The 22,842-nt window shown below is 45.1% G+C and overlaps 1 protein-coding gene and 1 long non-coding RNA gene across 4 annotated transcripts in view; both read left to right on the top strand.

The window, feature by feature from the left end:
• Nucleotides 1–22,842, top strand: part of AKAP12 (A kinase (PRKA) anchor protein 12) — a 122,224-nt gene that overhangs the window by 85,644 nt on the left and 13,738 nt on the right. Inside the window, exon 1 of one of the 3 annotated variants that reach the window (XM_011943775.1) lies at nucleotides 3,305–3,647. The exons of 1 other annotated variant lie outside the window; for it this stretch is intronic. In XM_011943775.1, the coding sequence (XP_011799165.1) occupies nucleotides 3,623–3,647 (25 nt within the window). In that variant the 5' untranslated portion in view covers nucleotides 3,305–3,622. Of the gene's footprint in view, nucleotides 1–3,304; nucleotides 3,648–19,490; nucleotides 19,592–22,842 lie in introns of those variants that run through there. One more of the 3 variants, XM_011943776.1, reaches the window with a different exon arrangement.
• On the top strand, nucleotides 1,254–1,924 carry LOC105513026. Its single transcript, XR_001001938.1, has 2 exons — nucleotides 1,254–1,511; nucleotides 1,553–1,924. It is a non-coding gene; the product is annotated as an uncharacterized LOC105513026 (long non-coding RNA).

Genomic DNA, 22,842 nt, shown 5'->3' with positions numbered 1-22,842 from the left:
CTCAGATTCTTTGCTCACTTTTAATGGATAATTTGTTACAAAGTCTTTAACATGTCATTCAAAACCCTTTATAGATATTTTTAGTTTAATCTCCAGTATTGTCTTCCCCCCAACCCCCCAACCCCCGGACTTCCCCAAGTAAACTCCGAACCTCGTAGCTGTAAGGAACCCACTCCTGATTGCCCAAAGGTCCAGCTCTTGGTATCTCTGCCCATGCTTGTCTCTCCCTATGGACCACTTTCCTTTGTGCCCCAGGCAGGGAGTGTCCCCTCACCCTTTCAGAGACCCAAGGCTACCTCAGAGGTGAGCCAAACTGGAGCTGCCCACTCCCGACACTAACTGGGTGTGTACATTACCCCCTCCCGCCACTGGGCGTGTCCACTACCCCCTCCCGCCACTGGGCGTGTCCACCACCGAAGACCGAGCTCCCCAAGGCCAGGGACAGTATCTAATGAGATATCTGGGTGTTTCACATAATAAACACAGAGCAACAACTTGGTAAATATTTGTTAAATTAACCGTTCAGATTTGGGAAAACACGCTTTCTATCATCCACCTATGTATTACACAGCAAAACTATGTAATTCTTATTATAATTATAATTCTTCTTATAATTCCTGTAATTCTCACTTTGGTTGGTGATGTCTTCCTCTAAAAATCCTGATTTAACAAAAACAGAGAATGGAAATGATAAAAGAAAGTCTCCTGCATTGGACAGTGACCTTAGGTGTCATCTTTACTCCTGCTTTGATCCTGATTGATGACTTTTCTGTAAATGCAGACACACAGAGGCTTCATTGGCAGCTGTGCCATGCACCCTGTCCTTGATCATTCTTAGAGGTAGAGATCAAAGGAGACCCATTGGCTGAGAGAGTCTACAACTTGCCACATGATCTATTGCTCTGCCTTGTGATTTTAATTGCCTCTTTAAGAATATCAAGGCCGGGCGCGGTGGCTCAAGCCTGTAATCCCAGCACTTTGGGAGGCTGAGGTGGGTGGATCACCTGAGGTCTGGAGTTCGAGACCAGCCTGGCCAACACAGTGAAACCTCATCTCTACTAAAAATATAAAATTTAGCAGGGCGCGGTGGCAGGCGCCTGTAATCCCAGCTACTCAGGAGGCTGAGGCAGGAGAATTGCTTGAAGCCAGGAGGCAGAGGTTGCAGTGAACCGAGATTGCGTCATTGCACTCCAGCCTGGGCGACAAGAGCAAGACACCATCTCAAAAAAAAGAACAAGAAAAAAAAAGAATATCAAATCAGATATGTTAGCATCTTCGTGAATGTCAAAAAAATAAATGTTTCAGTGCCAAAACTGAACAGCAGTACGGTGACCTTTGGAAATGTTGTTTAAGGTATTAAATGTGTAACTAGTGACATTTTGTGTGTTTTTATTTTTCTTCCTACCCAGCTCAGTGGAATAGCTGCTGCTTGCCCTGTTGTTAGAATTTCCTTTGTGCCCCAGGCAGGGAGTGTCCCCTCACCCTTTCAGAGACCCAAGGCTACCTCAGAGGTGAGCCAAACTGGAGCTGCCCACTCCCGACACTAACCCAGGAGCTGGAGAGATTCATTCTGCTCTGCAAGGGCAGACTCGATTTCAGAAGTGGCACCAGATGATAGCCCTGTGTTGTCCCCAACCACTGGTGCTGAGAAATGATGCAGAACCAAACCCTGAGAACCCAGATCGCCCACGGCTCCTGGGACATCTCTGGGGAAGGGACTTACTAATGTAGACCCCTGATACAACATCCCAAGATGTCTTTATCCATGATTTGCACAGCCAGGACACTACGGGGCTGGGATTGGGAGGAGAGGAATGGCCAAGCTTCCCTGCCCCCTTGGCTCTGTGGACTCCAGAGGGATGTTCAGTACCAGCAGCATTTCACATACACCAGACTCATTATTAAAATTGGAGCACTTTGTGAACTAGAGTTGAGACTTCTCTAGAGAAGATAAAAGGTTGGGAAGCTGCTCAGTGGCTCGGTCTAGGAGTCAGCTTCCAGGCAATATCTTACTGAGTCAGGACAAGGCCCATCACTCCCTGTTCCCGCCAGGCCGGGTATTTGCCAGGATGTGAAACGGAAGCCAGGTTTTTGGAGAGGCTGAAGCTGATTTTTTTTAACAAGGTCCAGTTACCAGCAAGGAGGGGGCCTTCACGCTGCTCACTCTGGGCCTGAGTGTGGTGCATCGCGCCCCCTGGTGCCCAAAAGGCGCAACTACGTGCCATGCCAGCCAGCTCTCCTGGACTTCATTTTTCCCTGATTCTCCTGTTCCTCGCCCACCCTCCTCTTTGCTGTGCCCACTGTGGTCCACGCCGAGGCTCCCCTCCCTCTTCCCTGCCCCAAGCAGTAATGAACAAGATCTTCATTCTCTGAAGAGAAGTGCAATAGTAAAACTTTCCTTTTTGTTTGCGTAGGGGAAGAGCTGGTGTTAATGGGGTCAGGCAGGTAAGGCATGAAATAAGGAAAGGATGAAAGAAAGGAACAAACCCAGGGACGTAAAGGACCTACCCTAACAAAAAATTGGCGTACAAAAAAAAGTGTATTAAAATTGTGAGACTACACCAACTCATTCGTCACTTATGTCTTTACAAAGAACAAACCTGAAGCTTCAATGAGAAAGAATTGAAGTGTTCTAGGGCTGCCTGAAATCTTCGGAACTTTTAACATAGGCTTTGAATTACGAGGTGTGTGCTTGCATGTTAGAGATGTGATCGTGTCTAAAAATTGGAACATGGCATAGTTTGATCTAAAAGATGAGCTAACTTCTGCCATTTAGAAAAAGACCTCATGCTCAAGTCTGCTTTTGAAAAGTTGCCTTGGTCAAGTGTTGAAGATAGCACTTGTTAGAAGGAACAAGTTCAATTCTGACAGCCCTTCTCAAAGAAAGAGTTCAGGAAACAGCCCTACTGAGAGTTGCCAATCCTTAGATCAGTGCAACGTGTGTGTATGTGTAAGACACAGATGGTGAAAATATAAAATGCTACAGATGCCAAGAAGGGAGGTGTTTTGCACCACACCAATCTTTAAACAAACAGAAGGATGCAGAATGCAGTCTTCAAAATGGAGGGATAATTTAATGTCTGTGTGGCTATTTCCTTGAAATGATTTTAAAAGCTGAGATACAGAAGTATTAGTAAATCAGTGCCAGGAATGAGGTAACCGTTTAGATCCAATGCGGCCGCTCCAGGATCGTACTCCTGTCCAGCACCCTTTAAACCCTCCCGGGACTCTGCAGAGCCCTCTGACTACTCACAGAGCCCAGCTCGGGGGAGGGCTTTAAGGTGAAGCACGTGACCCCCTGCTTGTGCAGCCCGGGCCGGGAAGTTTGCGCTCCCGAAGTCATGGAGCGCAGCAAGGGAGGGGTCAGCGCCAGCCCGCGTGTGGGTGGCTGGGTGGGGGTCCGCCTATAATTATCTGGGGAAATGCATCCGCGCTCCGCTTTTCGCTGCGGCAGCTCCGAGGGCACCTCCTGTTCTCCCTGATCCTCCGGGAGTGGCTGGGAGCTCAGTTCCCTCTGATCCCACCGAGACCACCCGGGGTTGGCAGGAAGGAGACGAGGCGTCTGCTGGGGAAGGCAGGGACCCGCTAAGCTGATCTCCTGTACAGTAGTGCTACTTAAAATATGCTGGGGACCATCACCATCACAGGTAAGGCACAGGTCAGGTCGCTTTTGTCCTTCCCGGACGGCAGGCACGGGGCAAGAAAAGGGCTTTCTTGTGTCGAATGAGCGTTTGGTGGGGAGCCCGGGAGGTCAGTGGCTGGACCGTTATTGGCATTTATCTCTCTCCGTGTGCTGAGTTTTTCATCAGAAGAACATTCTCTCTTGGGCTCAGCAAGAATCAAACAACCTCAGCTTTTCGTTTTTGGCTGAGCTCTTCTTGGCTGTGCCTATGGGAGACTTTTAGTATATTTTGTTCGGGGTTGTACCTTTCCCTTAAGGAGACAGGGATGTGGAGAGGAACAGCAGCAGCCGACTGAATAGAAATATGTCAGATGTATGTGAATTTGAAAATAAGTTGTGAAAGCTTAATCTCTTGCCGTAGTCGTAGACCAAATACATTCCTCTTCTGCGCAAATTACAAGTGTTTGCATTTTGGCTTGTTTATTAGGAACTTTGAATAAAGGTACACTTGGTGGTTTAGGGGACTAACATTTAAGCTCTGCTTTAAGTGGTGGTTTTAATAAAGCCATAGGTATTATCAAATTGGTGGCTAGGAAGCAACACTATTTAAGCAACAAATAGTATTTGAAAAGTATGTTTCTTTAGCTTACTTTCTAGGAATCTGGTCGTATGAATTATAATATTGAATGCCTACTTCTAGCAAATAACTTATATGCTTGAAACTTTTAGAATGCCCTTACGGCTCCTCTAACTTGACTTTTGATAGTCTTATGCCATTGTACTGTGGCCTCACTTGCTTATTTTCTCTTCCTCTCATCAAGAAAATTAAACTTCATTTGCGAATTTAACTTTATAGGAACAGCACTTCTTTAAATATTTGAGATCATTGCTGCCAAATCTACTTTTGTTTTTATTTTTGTTTTTGTTTTGAGATGGAGTCTTGCTCTTTCGCCATAATGGAGTGCAGTGGCTCGATCTCGGCTCACTGCAACCTCTGCCTCCCAGGTTCAAGTGATTCTCCTGCCTCAGCCTCCCGAGTAGCTGGGGTTACAGGCACACGCCACCAAGCCCAGCTAATTTTGTATTTTTAGTAGAACCAGGGTTTCACCAAGTTGGCCAGGATGGTGTCGATCTCTTGACCTCGTGATCTGCCTGCCTCAGTCTCCCAAAGTGCTGGGATTATAGGCATGAGCCACCACACCTGGCCTACAATTTTTTTTTTTAAAGCAACTATAGAATTTCTAGGACTTAAAATTTTCTCAGTGCAACTGCTCCTGCAAAGCCATGTGCTCCTGTGTAATTTAAAAGAATGTGAAAGTTCAGCAATACTAAAATTATCTCTCACTTCCTATAGATTAGCTTGTTTACTTTGAGATTTCCTTAAAATTCGCCCCCCAAGTTGACTTGGCTAACCTTTCTACCATTTACCCGGCTTGAAAGTTTATGCCGTATCTCGAAACTATTAGTAAATAGACTGTACAAAATGAAAAAATTTAAAACACGAAAATCTCCATTTTTTTCCCCAGATCATTAATTTTTCTATGAATGGAATATGCAAATGTGTATTGTAGGGAGCCACAGCTCGGGATGGTGCTTCTGAGATCATGACTTTTTTCTGAGTATTTTTTGGGTACAATATGATTTTTATTATATTCACCATTCAGTTAGTCGCATACTGAGATTCCTATGGTAAAAGAAGGTGGTCTAAAGTTTTAGCAGTCATTAAAGGTTAATAAACTTGGAACACTTGAGGCGGCCTTTAATAGTTGGCTCAGATAACCCCAATGGAATGTTAAATGAGTGGAAATAGTGGGAAGGACTAATTTTTAAGACAAAATCAGGTAATTGACTCTATTGCTCTCTCAATTTACTTTTCTTACAATGTGGGTGTGGAGGATGTGGCAAAATTTTGCACTTTTTCCTGGTAATAAGAAAGTGCAGAGAAAATCTTCACTCCAAAAATATAACAGCAAGAAATCTCATGTAGTGGAAGAAGTAAAAATGAAAGGGAGTTTTAGCTCTCATTTGTTTTTTCCTCCGCAAGTTATTCTGATGGAGAAGATTCATGATCATCGTCTTTAAATAGTTGTTCAGAATCTTGAAAAGCCATGAGGGCTTTAAAAATTGACAGTAAGGTGGCCAGGCGTGGTGGCTCACGCCTGTAATCCCAGCACTTTGGGAGGCTGAGGCGGGAGGATCATGAGGTCAGGAGTACGAGACTAGCCTGACCATCATGGTGAAACCTTGTCTCTACTAAAAATACAAAAATTAACCTGGCATGGTGGTGTGCACCTGTGATCCCAGCTACTCAGGAGGCTGAGGCAGAGAGAATTGCTTGAACCCGGGAGGCAGAGGTTGCAGTGAGCTGAGATTGTGCCACTGCCCTGCAGCCAGGTTAAAGAGCGAGACTCCGCCTCAAAAAAAAAAAAAAAAATTGACAGTATGGTTTAGTGCAATCTTAAAGGTCTCTTGCATCTTTGGGATTACTCACTTAAATACGATAGAAGGTTATTGTAGTTCTCTTTAGTACTATGTTATTTTAGGAGGTGTGTGTTTAAATTTTACAATTTATTAACAGGACTGATGGCATTTTGTAGGAACTACTTAGGAATGAGTTTGCATTTCTGAAAGTAAGGAAAAGCTATCACTTAATACTATTATCGCCCCCTGCACACACACAAGCCAGTTTACACAAACCACTAAAATGAATGCAGTGAAAATTGAATTATGAAATGATTGCTTATTCACATTACATACTGTTGCCATTCTTGGGGTCTCTTTCTCTCACATCTCATTTGCAATAAGTTAGCTTAGAAACAAGGGATAAGTGATGTGACACGATGATCATCCCCTTCCCCACTCAACTGTAAATGGCATGCCAGCAAAAAAATGTTTTTGTTTTTTTTTTTTTTTGAGATGAAGTCTCACTCCGTCACCCAGGCTGGAGTGTAGTGGCACGATCTCAGCTCACTGCAACCTCCACCTCCCAGGTTCAAGCAATTCTCCCTGCTGCAGCCTGCCAAGTAGCTGGGATTACAGGCGCCCACCACCACACCCCACTAACGTTTGTATTTTTAGTAGAGACGAGGTTTCGCCATGTTGGCCAGGCTGGTCTTGAACTCCTGGACTTCAGGTGATCCACTCTACCTCAGCCTCCCAAAATGCTGGGATTACAAGCGTGAGCCACCACGCCCGGCCAAAAAAAAAAATGCTTTTTAAATTAAGCAAGTACCTTTTCTATTTTTTCTAAGTCACCCACATTACTGACACTGATAATACTGATATATTGCAAACTGTCAAGTATCATGAGAAATAGGGACATTATTCTTTAAAGTAGAAACTGGGGAAGAATCAACATTCATGTTAGTTCTAGATTATTTATAATGCACTTCCCGATGCAAATAATTTTTACAAGAGAAAAAAAATACCTTGCACATGGGTGTTTCCCATCTGCTATGGAGACAGATTCCTTGTCAAGAGACTTTGGAGACACGAAATTGATACTTTCACAACTGCTAGATTAATAACTACCACTTCCTGAGCGCCTAGTCTGGCAGGTGTTGTTCAGCACTTTGTGGACATTATCATGTATTCCTCACAATAATCCTGCAAAAAGTGGTTCTGTAACCCCGTTTCTATCGCGAAAGCAAGTTTCTCATGGTTTGATAATTACCCAGGGTTTCACAGCTAGTAAGAGCATAACTGTAGAGTACCTTGCAAAAGACCTCTTTCTCGTTGTGAGATGCTAATACTTGTGTTAGTGACGTCCACATTCTTACATGCCCGCTCAGATGTTTAAGGGATCGTGAAACATCAATATAAAAACCTGGGATTGGGGCTGGACACTGTGGCTTATGCCTGTAATCCTACCACTTTGGGAGGCCAAGGCAGGCGGATCGCTTGAGTCCAGGAGTTCGAGACCAGCATGGTCAACATAGGGGAGACCTCCTCTCTAAAAAAAATCAAAAATTTAGCTGGGCAATGTGGCCCGTGCCTGTAGTCCCAGTTACTTAGGAAGCTGAGGTAGGAGGATCACTTGTGCCACTGTATTCCAGCCTGAGCAACAGAGCAAGACCCTGTCCCCACCCCACCCCCCCAAAAAAACACCAAGTCCAATGATGATGTCACCTATATACTTCTGTATGGGATTTTTGCTTCTATGAATTTGAATGTATCTCCACTTGGAAGTTTTCTGGTTAATGAGCTTTAGAACAAGGGAAGTTGGGTGTGTAGCATATAAGGGATGGACTTAGAATGCAGAGAATTCCTGGAAAAATTCCAGGACAATGCTACGAATCTTGGGGGAAAGATAACTAGTTCCAGATGTCACTGTAAGCCGTCCTGATGTGCCTGGGGATGGGGAGCGCTGGTGAGACTAAGCCTGAAAAATGAACATGTCGTTTCTGCAATATCGTACTTCTTTTTCTCAACAAAAAATGATGGTGGTGGTGTCACTGAAACCTGATAGCTAAGGTTGGGATAAAAACAGTAACGTTTTGTAATATATAATCAACATATTCCTTTATGTTTTTTTCTTCTTTTAAGCCTCTAAAGTAACAGAAAACAATGTATAATTTCTCTCTTAGTCGCTAAGTATTTGGAAAAGCGAGAAAAGAAAGACGATGCTCCAGGTTTTGAACACATGGGCCGTCTCTACATTACATGGAACTTGGGGACAGGGAGCGCGTAGCCAGCAGGGACCACTGTAGCTTAGCCCTTCTTGGGATCATGGAGCCTTTGCAGCTTTGGAGATGGGGAGATTATGGATATTTTCTAAAGGAAAATGTATATTTGCACATACACATTATAGACCTGGACATTGATTTGATAAACTGGGATTCACAGACCATTTATCTGGAGACAAACCTAGGTTAATAGCAGGTAACACCTCAGTGTGAAACACTTCAGTAATTCTTGGCCAAAGTGAGATTTTTGTACATGAAATGATTTCAAGTTTTGGTTTCTTTTTTTTTTTTTGAGACGGAGTCTTGCTCTTGTCACCCAGGCTGGAGTGCAGTGGCCGGATCTCAGCTCACTGCAAGCTCCGCCTCCCGGGTTTACGCCATTCTCCTGTAGCTGGGACTACAGGCGCCCGCCACCTCGCCCGGCTAGTTTTTTTGTATTTTTTAGTAGAGACGGGGTTTCACCGTGTTAGCCAGGATGGTCTCGATCTCCTGACCTCGTGATCCGCCCGTCTCGGCCTCCCAAAGTGCTGGGATTACAGGCTTGAGCCACCGCGCCCGGCCCAGTTTTGGTTTCTTACTACATCACTAAAGATGCAACTTTTCATATATTTTCACATTTATTTGACTCCATTAATATTCCATAGACCTTTTTTTTTTTAACCTCGAAGGGGTTTGTTATGACAAAGCTGTTTAAAATTTAAAAATTTTAAATTTTAAAATGAGCTGTTTGTTATTATTAAACATGTGTTATAATTTTTTTATAATGTAGTAATTGAGGATAGTTTATACTCTTAAAAATAGGGTGAAAGCTGTTCACTCCAGAAGGTATCTTTTCTTCTCTATTTCACTTTCCACACTTATTATTAAGAATAACTTTCATTTATCTTAGAAAGACATAAAGCAAAAAGCCTACCCAAGGTCTTGGCAGTGGTAACTTCAAGTTATTTTTCCTTCCGGAATGTTGTAGCATGAAGTAGCTTCATCCATATCCAGTCTTTATTTTTACTTCATCTTTTTAAAAGTTTTGTTTTGGAGTACAGTAGCATGATCATAGATCACTGCAGCCTGGAACTCCTGGGCTCAACGATCCTCCTGCCTCAGCCTCCCAAGCAGCTGGGACCCTAATGAGTAGCATGTCCAACCCCACATTTGTTTTTTTTGAGACAGAGTCTCGCTCTTTCGCCAGGCTGGAGTGCCGTGGCATGATCTTAGCTCAATGCAACCTCCATCTCCCAGGATCAAATGATTCTCCTGCCTCAGTCTCCTGAGTAGCTGGGGTTACAGGTACCCGCCACCACACCCGGCTAAATTTTTGTGTTTTTAGTAGAGATGGGGTTTCACCGTGTTAGCCAGGATGGTCTCGATCTCCTGACCTCGTGATCCACCCGCCTTGGCCTCCCAAAGTGCTGGGATTACAGAGGTGAGCCACCGCGCCCGGCCCAGTCCTGTGTCTTATATGTACTATATCCATGCAGAGATCCCTCCTTCTTGGGTATATTCAGAAAATTAAGTGAATGAAAGCTCTTTCTACATCTTCTTTAAAATTATCTTATCTCCTATCTTTTCCAAGTAATGTTTTCATCATGTTGACCCTGCCTCACACAAGCATGTGATTAGGTGTCTCCACCCAGAAGAAGGGCATAGAAATATCTGGTTTCTGTAGTAATACCCTCTTGAGAAACAAGGCATGGATGATGTTGTTTCACTAATGATTGATGTCGAAAGACCTGTCAATCAAGACATGTATCACACATGGGTGTGTGGCCTGTTGGAAGGATTAGTCTTTTTCCTGCCCTTTGAAGTGTCTACAGGGTGGGAAAAAGACCAGTGACTAACAGAACAGTACGAAGACGGAGGTGCCTATGAATTCCGGCTCCAGAGGCTTCTACAGGGGACACACCAACACTCCCTTTAACATTTTGGCTGGCCGGGCGCGGTGGCTCAAGCCTGTAATCCCAGCACTTTGGGAGGCCGAGACGGGTGGATCACAAGGTCAGGAGATTGAGACCATCCTGGCTAACACGGTGAAACCCCGTCTCTACTAAAAAATACAAAAAACTAGCCGGGTGAGGTGGCGGGCGCCTGTAGTCCCAGCTACTCGGGAGGCTGAGGCAGGAGAATGGCGTGAACCTGGGAGGTGGAGCTTGCAGTGAGCTGAGATCCAGCCACTGCACTCCAGCCTGGGTGACAAGAGCAAGACTCCAGTCTCAAAAAAAAAAAAAAAAAACATTTTGGCCATCTTTGTGACCTAGTGGGATGCTGGAGTTGTTTCTAACAACCTCGGCACCAGTGAGCACGTGAGCACCACGATTGGGCTTTCTGGGCATCGGAGAGACTTGGGTGGATAGCCACGTGTTTAAAAACGGCGGGATCATTCAGTCACACACGAGTTAAAAAACTACATTGTGTGGAAAAGGCCACTCCAAAATCAAAGGAAGTGTTAGGGGCATGAAAAAGTACATCCCCATATCAGTGATCCCACATCAAAGATGGAGCTTTTTGATCTTCCTCTTTGTAGCCAGTCGGACAAATCTAAGGCAGATGAAAATTCCGTAGGAGTTTTGAATTAAAAGAAGCGCCCTAACAGAAGGCTGTGATGAAGTGTGGCTGTGAATGGATTCTACTGTGCCAGGCCTGCACAGGTGAGCACTGGCTGCCAGTCCTGGAAGCCCCCTCCATTATTTTTAGAGGCCTCTTATCAATCACTTACTCCCTTCACTCCCAGCAGTGGGAGTGGGTTGAGCCTCTGGTCTGAGCCTCTCCTGCCTGCTGCCCCCACATCTTTTAGACTCTTTATAATGCATTTAACAGCCTCCCACTGTGCTCGCTAAGCTGCAATCTTTAATTCATTCACAACCAGCATGCAGGGAGCATGTAAAAATACTTTCTCAGGCCGGGTGCAGTGGCTCACGCCTGTAATCCCAGCACTTTGGGAGGCCGAGGCTAGCGGATCACCTGAGGTCAAGAGTTTGAGACCATCCTGGCCAACATGGCGAAACTCTGTCTCTACTGAAAATAAAAAATCAGCTGGGCATGGTGGCGAGCGCCTGTGGTCCCAGCTACTTGGGAGGCTGAGGCAGGAAAATCGCTTGAACCCGGGAGGTGGAGACTGCAGTGATTCAACATCGCACCACTACACTCTAGCCTGGGCAACAGAGCAAGACTGTGTCTCAAAAAAAAAAATTTTTTTTTTTTCAAAGGTTTCTGCTAACCACAAACTAGAAGGGAATGATGATGGTCTTGTTTGGCAATCTTTACCTGCAGCAAGAACCTGGGAAATATGGGGGTGATTTTGGTGTATCGTGTACAGTTGGGCTGGGGAAAGCAAAAAAAGTGAAGGAGATGAGGAGGGGGAGGCCAGCACAGGAAGAAGGGTCCCGGCCACCTTTGACCCATACTTGAGGTAAAGGACCTGCATCTGGCCAGGCTCTGTGGCTTATGTCTGTAATCCCAGCACTTTGGGAGGCTGAGGTGGGAGGATCACTTGAGGCCAGGAGTTCAAGACCAGCCTGGGCAACATAGCGAGATCCTCCATCTCTACAAAAACAAAAACAGAAAAGGGATCTGCATCTTTACATGGTGCAAATAAAGAAAACTAGAAGATAGGGAGTTAACTTGAGACATATTATGTGCCTCTTTTCTCCCCTTGAAATGTTGATGTTGGAAGTCAAGGTGGTAAAAATAGGCGCAATGTCACATTCAACTTTACAGAATTTGAAAGTGCATCTCGGCTGGGCGCGGTGGCTCATGCCTGTAATCCCAACACTTTAGGAGGCTGAGGCAGGTGGATCACCTGAGGCAGTAGTTCGAGACCAGCCTGGCCAACATGGTGAAACCCTGTCTCTACTAAAAATACAAAAATTAGCTGGGTGTGGTGGCGGGCACCTGTAGTCCCAGCTTCACAGGAGGCTGAGGCAGGAGAATCGCTGGATCACTGGAACACTGGAGGCAGAGGCTGCAGAGAGCTGAGATCACGCCACTATACTCCAGCCTGGGCAACAGAGCAAGACTCCGTCTCAAAAAATAAAAATAAAAAAGAGTGCATCTCAACTTTCTTTTTTTTTTTTTTTTTGAGACGGAATAGTTGTCGCCCAGGCTGGAGTGCAGTGGCAGGATCTCCACTGCAAGCTCCATCTCCCGGGTTCACGCCATTCTCCTGCCTCAGCCTCCTGGAACTGGTCTTCAAGTTTTTGTATGTGATTTTCAGTGACTTCTGGTCGTAAAAATCAAGAGCTTTCTGGTTCAGCAGAGCTGAAAGCTGTTCAATACTGCCCTCTTCTGTCCAAAACTCATTCAGGCATTTGGACAATGATTCTATACTGAATGTTTGTGACAAAGAGTGATGGTGAAGATTTGACATTATCTAACCATAGGGACAGAAAAATAAATTTTGCAGCCATTAGGTCTTAGTTTTGAAGACTCTATTCAGAAAACAAAACAAATAGTGATTATCTGGATGTTGTCCTTATGAAAAGTTTTCCCTATTCTCTGTGTTTTTAAAGTCTTCTACAATTTATACTGATTATGTTTGGAATTGGCAAAAAGTGATGAAAAGTAAAGTTTTGTTTTTATAGAAAGCCAACTGATATGTCATCCTCATAACCAGCCTTAGTGTCCTCACCTGTAATATAAGTGATTTATGTTATAGGTGAGGACACTAAGAACAGAGATTTTCATTTTATTTTTATTTCACTTTTTGTTTTTTTTCCGAGATGGAGACTAACTCTGTCACCCAGGCTACAGTGCAGTGGCACGATCTCCACTCATTGCAACCTCCACCTGGTGGATTCAAGCTATCCTCCTGCCTCAGCCTCCTAAGTAGCTGGGATTATAAGCGTGTACCACCACGCCCAGCTAGCTTTTATATTTTTAGTAGAGACAGAGTTTGACTGTGTTGCCCAAAGCTGGTCTCAGACTCCTGACCCCAAAGTGATCCTCCTGCCTCAGCCTCTCAAAGTGCTGGGATTACAGCCCTGTGAGTCGCTGTACCTGGCCTTATTTTTAGTTTAGCTTCAGGGATACATGTATAGGTTTGTTACATGGATATATTGCATAATGGTGAAGTTTGGGCTCTGGTGTACCCATCACGGGAGTGGTGAACATTGTACTCAATAGTATATTTCAACTCTGACTTCCCTCCCACCTTCCCTCCCTTTTAGAGTCCCCAGTGTCTATTATTTCCATCTTTATGTCCCTGTGTACTCATTGGTTAACTACCATTTATGAGAATATGCAGCATTTTACTTTCTGAGTTATTTTACTTAGGTTTATGGCCTCCAGATCCTTCCATGTTGCTGCAAAGGACATGATTTCATTCTTTTTTATGGCTGCATATATTCCATGGTGTATGTGGACCACATTTGCTTTATCCAGTCAAACTTTGGACACTTGGGTTGGTTCTATGACTTTGCTAGTGTGAATAGTGCTGCAAGAAACATGTATCTTTTTGATAAATTGATTTTATCTCTCTTGGGTAGGTGCCAAATAATGGGATTGCTGTGTGGAATGGTAGTTCTGTTTTTTGTTCCTTGAGAAATCTCCATAGTGTTTTCTATAGCTCTCTTACTAATTTACATTCCCACTGGCAATGTATACACGTTCCCTTTTCTCCACATCTGTGCCAACAATCTGTTGTTTTTTGACTTTTTAATAATAGCTATTCTGGCTAGGCGCAGTGGCTCACATCTATAATCCCAGCACTTTGGGAGGCTGAGGCAAGTGGATCACCTGAGGTCAGGAGTTCGAGACCAGCCTGGTCAACATGGTGAAACCCCGTCTCTACTAAAAATATAAAAATTAGTCAGGCGTGGTGGCGTGCGGCTGTAGTCCCAGCTACTTGGGAGGCTGAGACAGAATTGCGTGAACCCAGGAGGCGGAGGTTGCAGTGAGCTGAGATCGCGCCATTGCACTCCAGCCTGGGCGACAGAGCGAGACTCCATCTCAAAATAAATAAATAATAAAAAATAGCCATTCTGACTGGTGCAAGATTGTGGTTTTAAACTGCATTTCTCGCCGGGCGCGGTGGCTCAAGCCTGTAATCCCAGCAGTTTGGGAGGCCGAGACGGGCGGATCACGAGGTCAGGAGATCGAGACCATCCTGGCTAACACGGTGAAACCCCGTCTCTACTAAAAAATACAAAAAAACTAGCTGGGCGAGGTGGCGGGCGCCTGTAGTCCCAGCTACTCGGGAGGCTGAGGCGAGAGAATGGCGTAAACCCGGGAGGCGGAGCTTGCAGTGAGCTGAGATCCCGCCACTGCACTCCAGCCTGAGTGACAGAGCGAGACTCCGTCTCAAAAAAATAAATAAATAAATAAAAATAAACTGCATTTCTCTGATAGTGCTGCTGAGAATGTTTTCATGTTTCTTTGCTGTTTGTATGTCTTCTTTTGAGAAATGTCTAAGAACAGAGATTTTTAGGAAACTTGCCCAAGGGCCTGGTGCTAGTAAGTGCTACAACTGAAATTTAAACACCAGTCTGTCCCCAGAACTTCTGCTCTTTCATTTTCTTCTCCTCTGCCTGAATTCTTTTCCTCTCTTTGGTGGGAGAAAGTTAAGTCGTTTTCCTGTTATTTAATACAAGATAAAATTTATATTATGGTATGTAATGTGAAGGAAATATCTGATATTCTCCTCTAAAATCAGGTCAGGTAAATCATCACTCTACATTTTGTTGTTTTCTATAATTTTTAGTAGTTATCTGCAATTCTGAGTGCATTTTTCCAAGTGATTTAAAAAAAAAATAACTTCAGGCCAGTTCCGGTGGCTCACGCCTGTAATCTCAGCACTTTGAGAGGCCAAGGCAGGTAGATCACCCAAGGTCAGGAGTTCGAGAGCAACCTGGCCAACATGGTGAAACCCCATCTCTACTAAAAATACAAAAAATTAGCTGGGCTTGAGGGGTGGGCGCCTGTAATCCCAGCTACTTGGGAGGCTGGGACAGAAGAATCGCTTGAACCCAGGAGGTGGAGGTTGCAGTGAGCTCTAAGATCGTGCCATTGCGCTCCAGCCTGGGCAACAAGAGCGAGTTTCTGTATCAAAAAAAAACAAAAAACAAAAAGATAACTGTAAACATTCAGAAAGTTGGAAAACTAAAATGAATACATAGAACACCCATACCCTTTACTCAGGTTCACCGTTTTAACCCAAATAGCGGATATTGTCAACATTTTCCCTCACTTGCTATATTTACTCTCTTTTTGTTGGAAAACAAAACAAACCTCAGTCCACAGGTTTCTGTTATAACTCACATAGGCATGAGATATATTAATAAATTCACTGAAGAAGGCCAGGCACAGTGGCTCACACCTGTAATCCCAGCACTTTGGGAGGCTGAGGAGGATTGCTTTGAGCTCAGGAGTTCAAGGCCAGCTATGGTGAAACCCCTGTGTCTACTAAAAATACAAAAATTAGCTAGGCATTGGTGACTCACGCCTGTATTCCCAGCTACTTGGGAGGTTGAGGCTGGAGAATCGCTTGAGCCCTGGAAACGGAGGCTGCAGTGAGCCAAGATGACACCATGGTACTCCTGCCTGGGCGATAGAGGGATACATTGTCTCAAAAAAATTAGGGAAGCATTTGAAAGTAAGTTATATACATCATGGTCTTTTACCCCTAAATATTTCAGTGTGTATTTTCCAAGAATAGGGATATTCCCTTTCATAACCGTAGTACAGTTATTGACAGTTATCAATATCATACATTTAAGTTATTACAGAACTTTTCTATAATCTGCTTCTAATTTTGTCAGTTAATCTAATTATGTCCATTTTAAAGCATTCCTCTTTGCATTCCAAGATCCACCCTAGGGTCAGAGATTTTGTGTTGTCATGTCTTTTTAGCTTCTTTTAATTTGGAAGACTTCTATAGCTTTTGTCTTTTAGATTTGATATGTTCAAAGCATAAGTTCTCTCCCCATTTCTACTCATTCTTTATTTGATATTTCTTTTGCCTAAATCAATTTAGGTTACTCATTCTTTGTTTTTTTTTTTCTCCCTGAGACGGAGTCTTGCTCTCTTGCCCAGGCTGAAGTGCAGTGGTATGATCTCGGTTTACTGCAACCTCCGCCTCCCGGGTTTAAGCGATTCTCCCACCTCAGCCTCCTGCGTAGCTGGGACTCCAGGCACCCACCACCATGCCTGGCTAATTTTTGTGTTTTTAGTAGAGACTGGGTTTTGCCATGTTGGCCAGGCTGGTCTCGAACCCCTGACTTGAGGTGATCTGCCTACCTCGCACCCCCAAAGTGCTGGGATTACAGGCATGAGCCACTGCACCTGGCCGTAGGTTACTCATTCTAAGCCAGAATCCTGCAGAGGTGATGTTGTGTTCTTCTCAGGGTACTGCACGCAGTGTCCATCTGTCCCTTGTAGACTGATGTTAAGGTGTTGTCCGATTTCTCCACTGTAGAATTGGGCTTTTCTCCCTCCTTTTCAACAATAAGCATGTAAACATCCTGCCCCTATCCTCCATTTAGCACTTTGGCACCCATTGATTCTTGCTTTATCCAGCTTTCACTTTGATGGTTGTAAAGTGATGATCGGGTAATCTTTTGAATTGCTGTGAGTTGGGTGGGTAGGATGTATGCACTGTTTCCTTTTCAAAAAGATGCATGACTGTAACTATGAATAAACTCTGCCTTTCACACTGAAATAGAATTCAAATTGCTGTCCACATTAGACATAAAGCAGTTTTTCCATCTAAGTGTAGGTGTTGACATATCGAAATACTTGTTCTTGCCATAAGTGGCGCTTGTGAACTATAAAAAGTTACAATGATTTATGGAAAATAAGTAGGTTTATGCTTTAAAAGGGTATGAAATTGACTTTTCTTTCAAAAAGACAAACTGTATTTTGCTCCTTTAGTGCCTTCACTCTAAGTACTCCCCAGCCAGCCTTTGGCCCTCCTGAGATACCACACACCTATATGATGTTGGTCAAGTCATATGACCGTTTTTAAAAACAGACTATTTTTAAGAGTAGTTTCAGGTTCACAGCAAAATCGAGTGGAGAGTTCGAAGAATTCCCATGTGTCCCTTGCCCCATCGCCTACACAGCCTCCCCCAGCCCTTATCAACATTCCCCACCAGAATGGGTTGTTGGTTACAATCAGTGAACCTACGCTAATACATGGTTATCACCCAGAGTCCAAAGTTTACATTAGGGCTCACTCTTGGTGGCATACTTTCTGTGGGTTTGGGCCAATACATAATGATGTGTACCCGCCATGACAGCGTCATGCAGAATGGCTTCACTGCCATAAAAATCATCTGTGCTTCATATATTCATCCCTTCCTCCCCCCAGCCCCTGGCAACTACTGCTCTTTTTTACTGTCTCCATAGTTTTGCCTTTTTCAGAATGTCATATAGTTGGAATCATACATTGTGTATCTTCCTCAGAGTGTCTCCTTTTGCTTAGCTATATACATTTAAGTTCCCTCCATGTCTTTTCATGGCCTGATAACTAATTTTTCTTTCTTTCTTTTTTTTTCTTTTTTGAGATGGAGTCTCGCTCTGTTACCCAGGCTGGAGTGCAGTGGCACGATCTCAGCTCACTGCAAACCCCGCCTCCCAGGTTCAAGCAATTCTCTGCCTCAGCCTTCCGAGTAGCTGGGATTACAGGTGCCCACCATCATGCCCGGCTAATTTTTGTCCTTTTTTTAGTAGAGACGGGGTTTCACCATCTTGGCCAGGCTGGTCTTGAACTCATGACCTCGTGATCCACCCACCTTGGCCTCCCAAAGTGCTGGGATTACAGGCATAAGCCACTGCGCCCAGCCAACTCATTTCTTTTTAGTACTGAATAATATTCCGTTGTCTGGATGTACCATACTTTATCCACTCATCTATTGAAGGACATCTGATTGCTTCCAAGTTTTGGCACTTATGCATAAAGCTGCTGTAAACATCTGTGTGCAGATGTTTTGTGTGGACATAAATTTTCAGCTCATTTGGGTGAATACCAAGGAGCATGATTGCCAGATCATATGGGAAGAGTATGTTCAGTATGAAAAGAAGCCGTAGACTGTCCTCCCAAGTGGCTGTCCATCTGCATTCTCACAGATGACTATTTTTGAAGTCCCAGTTGGAAGGAGCAGGTGAGCTCCACCTTCTATCCCGCAAGGCTCTGTAAGTGATGGCTTTGTAATGGGAACTTGACTGATACCCTCAATCTTGTGCTAATAGTCAAGAAGTTAAAGCTCTTTACAACCCAGCCAAACCCACAAGCAGGTTCCGCCATGCCTTGGCCATTGCCAGACAAAACCCCTTTGTGTTTGCTTGATTTTCATCCTTCTGTGACATTGATATTTCAGGCCAGGCTAGTTGTTTTGCAGAACGTCCTTCATTGCGGATTTGTCTGATTATTTCCTCGTGATTGGATGCCGTTAAACATTTTAATCAGCAGTGTTACAAAGATGAATTCTTGTCCTTCTGAGTGCCTCACATCAGGAAGCACAATGACATCTGTTCCATTATTCAGGATAAGTCTGATCCCTTGGTTAAAGTGGTGCCTGCCAGATTTCTCCATTGTCGAGGTCCTTTTTGTTTGTTTTTGTTTGTTTGTTTGTTTGTTTGTTTGAGACAGTCTTGCCCTGTCTCCCAGGCTGGAATGCAGTGGCGCGATCTTGGCTCACTGCAACCTCCACCTCCCCGGTGCAACCGATTCTCCTGCCTCAGCCTTCCAAGTAGCTGGGATTACAGACATGTGCCACCACGCCCGGCTAATTTGTTTGTATTTTTAGTAGAGATGGGGGTTCACCATGTTGGCCAGGCTGGTCTCGAACTCCTGACCTCAGGTGATCCGCCCGCTTTGGCCTCCCAAAGTGTTGGGATTACAGGCGTGAGCCACCGCGCCAGGCCTCGAGGCCTTTTTTTTGAAATTAAGTGTCAGGGATGTTCAGCGGCGGCTTGGCAGTTGGTTAGCAGGATGGTTTTCGGCCTCAGCGGGCTTGGGTTTGAAGAGACCCCACTGGGGCGGTCCGCAGGATCACCAGGGGTTTCCTGGGAGGCCGACGGCTGGCGCCGGGCGCGAGGAGGCTGCGTCCTTTGTGACGTTCGCTGCAGGCTCCGGGGCCCAGGCTTTCGCGAGCTACGGCAGCCGGCAGGGGCGCGCTGGGCCTCGCGGGCCGCTGTTGGGCTGCCCCTGCCGGCGGGCTGCGCGCGCCATGCCCTGGTGGAGTAAACTCTGCAGTGAGTAGCACGTGCCCCTCAGCGGCCGTTCGCCCCGCGGCGGTGGCGGACACGGAATCCCGAGGGCCACCAACTGTCCCTTAGGACCGGCCTGAGATGGGTGTGTGGGTTTTCCAGCCTCCTTCCTTCCCGTCCCAGGCTTGGGAAAGCCTCTCTACTGGCCAAGGCGCGCAGGGACAGGTCGAGAAGGGCCTGCGCCCGTGGCATCCCAGCCCAGGCTGCAGAGCCGCCTGCTGCCCTTGATCTTGCTCCAGGCCCCCAGCCCCAGAAAGGCAAGGCCTTTCCGGGTCCCGTGACGCAGGTGCCAAAACGCTCTGCGATAGCAGCCTACAGGGAGATGTGAGGGGAACACTTTAACACAGGCGCAACCCCAGGGATGCCCCAGGGTGGGCCCCACTTCCTGCCACCCAGAGGACACCTCCCGGAAGATTCTGGCTTGAAAGGGGAGTCAGGGGGTTGGAGTGGACATGGCTGTGGCTGCGGTCATCTGGGGAGGTGGGCGGCAGGGCAGGTCGAGGATGACCCAGGCCTCAAAAAGTCACCAGGATTTAGCAAAGTTGCCCTCACTGTGAGGCCTGAAGGCCAGCAGAGTGTGGGGGCGCAGAACAGAATGGAACAGGCCTCAGTACTTGGGCTGCACCATGGGGAGTGTGGAACCGAGTGATGGGGCAGGCTGGGAAGTGCGGTCTATGATTCAATTCGGGTTCCAAGCCCGATCGCATGTGTTTTGGGGTCAGGATCTCAACAGCACGGGTACACATATAGGTACCTGCCAGGCTAGGTAGGTTAGTCGACAGCCTGGTGATGTGATAGAAGCGGTATTTTAGGAGGCCCTACTTAGCAGGTACCTTGTATGGAGTGTGTAGATTGCCCCAGCACAGAGGGTACTGGAAGCTGAAATGAGGGTGAAGCACAAAGAAGGGAGGCATCAGAAGATTGTTCTGACAATTGTAGCTCTTAGGATTACTTAGGTCAAAAGAGACTGCAGACTAGTTGACCAGTTACAACTTAACATTTTTCTTTTTCTTTTTGAGATGGAGTCTCGCTCTGTCACCCAGGCTCGAGTGCAGTGGTGTGATCCCGGCTTACTGCAAGCCCCTCCTCCTAGGTTCACACCATTCTCCTGCCTCAGCCTCCCGAGTAACTGGGGCTACAGGCGCCCACCACCATGCCTGGCTAATTTTTTTTTTTTTGTACTTTTAGTAGAGTTGGGGTTTCACCATGTTAGCCAGGATGTTCTCGATCTCCTGACCTCGTGATCCACCCACCTCAGCCTCCCAAAGTGCTGGGATTACAGGCGTGAGCCACCATGCCCTGCCTACAACTTAAAATTTTTCTATATGTGTTTTATTATGTGTTCATCTCATAACTCACTTACTCTATATAAAGAGAACATCTGATTATTGTTAAGCTATACTGAACTATCAGTAGCTGTGCAGTAACAGCTCCCTTAGATACTGATGGCAGTCACCCAGTCTGGAGTGCGGTAGTGTGATCTCGGCTCACTGCAACCTCCACCTCCCAGGTTCAAGTGATTCTCCTGCCTCAGTCTCCCAAGTAGCTGAGACTACAGGCATGTGCCACCACGCACAGCTAATTTTTGTATTTTTAGTAGAGATGGGGTTTCACCACTTTGACCAGCATGGTCTCGAATTCCTGACCTCAAGTGAACCGCCTGCTTCGGCCTCCCAAAATGCTGGGATTACAGGTGTGAGCCATAGCGCCCGGCCCAATAGCTGTTTTGTTCTGCCTGCTGGCAGCTGGTTCATGAACCTTTATCTCCCTAGTTTTGACTATAAACATTTCGGCCCTTTCAGAATGAAACAGAAGTGTTTACAATGGAAACATAGATTTAAGAGTGGAGGGAAAATAGTGAGGGGGAAATGGTTGTGTGACACCAGCTTTCTACTCCTATATTAGCAACATGTCTCTGCATTTTCTGATTCCAGGGAGGTTGATGAGTATTTGTTTTTAATGACATGCTTGCTGGCAGGACATGTAATTTCTGTTTGTATTCTGTACTAGTGAAATCATACTAGAATAGAGTTTGTTTTTGGAATTTTTCTTTTTTCTCTAGTATATTTCCAATTATTTTATCCAACTTTTTCAAAAGGAAAGTCGCATCTCTTAAATTGCATTAGAAGTGTTTGCAAAAAGTTCTTTTGTGACTGCCAGGCACAGTGGCTCACGCCTATAATCACGGCACTTTGGGAGGCTAAGGCAGGCGGATCACCTGAGGTCAGGAGTTTGAAACCAGCCTGGCCAGCATGGTGAAACCTCGTCTGTACTAAAAATACAAAAATTAGCCGAGTGTGGTGGCAGCGCCTGTAATCCCAGCTACTTGGGAGGCTGAGGCAGGAGTATCGCTTGAACCCAGGAGGCGGAGGTTGCAGTGAACTGAGATCATGCCACTGCACTCCGGTGTGGGCGACAGAGCGAAGACTCTGGCTCAAAAAAAGAAAAAAAAAAAGAAAGAAATAGTTCATGGAAATACTGTTAAAGAAACTTTTGGATTTAACTATAAACACGTTCATCACAATGTCGGTTTATAATAGGAACAAATAGAAACTTAAAGCATTTTCTTATTTCAGAATACATGCTTTAAAAAATAATGGGAAGAGTATATATATATCTAAAATGTAGAAGAAGTTTAAATCGTAGATGTCTGGACTTTTCTTTCTCTTTGAGTATTTGCTTCAAAGTTTAGTATCGGTGTTTAATTTTTCCTTATTGTTTGTTAAGTCTAATGTTGGTCACAAATGTGTATTTTATAAAGGGAAAGGGGAAATCCTTTAGGAACTGTGCCTTGGATCAAAATAATGAGATTCTTGGGTCTTTCGTGAAACCTTCTTCGCTATCTGAAATGTTTAGTTCTCGGGTAAAACTAAAAGTTTTTGTTTTTAATGCTACCTTAGATACTGATGGCAGAAAAAATGAGCCTTGCTGATTATCGAAGCTATTACAGATAGTGAGTCTGTGGCATCACCACTGAAGCAAAGGCCCTGATTGAGTATCTGAAGAATAAGAGGCCCAGATAACCTATTCAACTATGAATATCCAAAAATCTGGCAATGTTTGAAAAGAAAAAAAGAACTTTAGCTTAACTTAGAGAATAACAAGGTACAAGGACAAAAAAAAACCTCTATGTCACACTCTTGCCCTGACTTGGTTGGGTACCTTAGGCAGTTTTGTCATTGTTGCTGTTGTTTCTGTCTGTTTGTTTTTTTAGTGAGTCTGGCTCTGTCACCCAGGCTGGAGTGCAATGGCGCAATCTTGGCTCACTGCAACCTCCACCTCCTGGGTTCAAGCAATTCTCCTGCCTCAGCCTCCCGAGTAGCTAGGACTACAGGC

Source organism: Colobus angolensis, unplaced genomic scaffold (assembly GCF_000951035.1).
Source record: "Colobus angolensis palliatus isolate OR3802 unplaced genomic scaffold, Cang.pa_1.0 Scaffold221, whole genome shotgun sequence".
Classification (NCBI taxonomy): Eukaryota; Metazoa; Chordata; class Mammalia; order Primates; family Cercopithecidae; genus Colobus; species Colobus angolensis.
The sequence above is the reverse complement of the archived record's forward strand: the minus strand, read 5'-3'. Positions and strand labels throughout refer to the sequence as shown.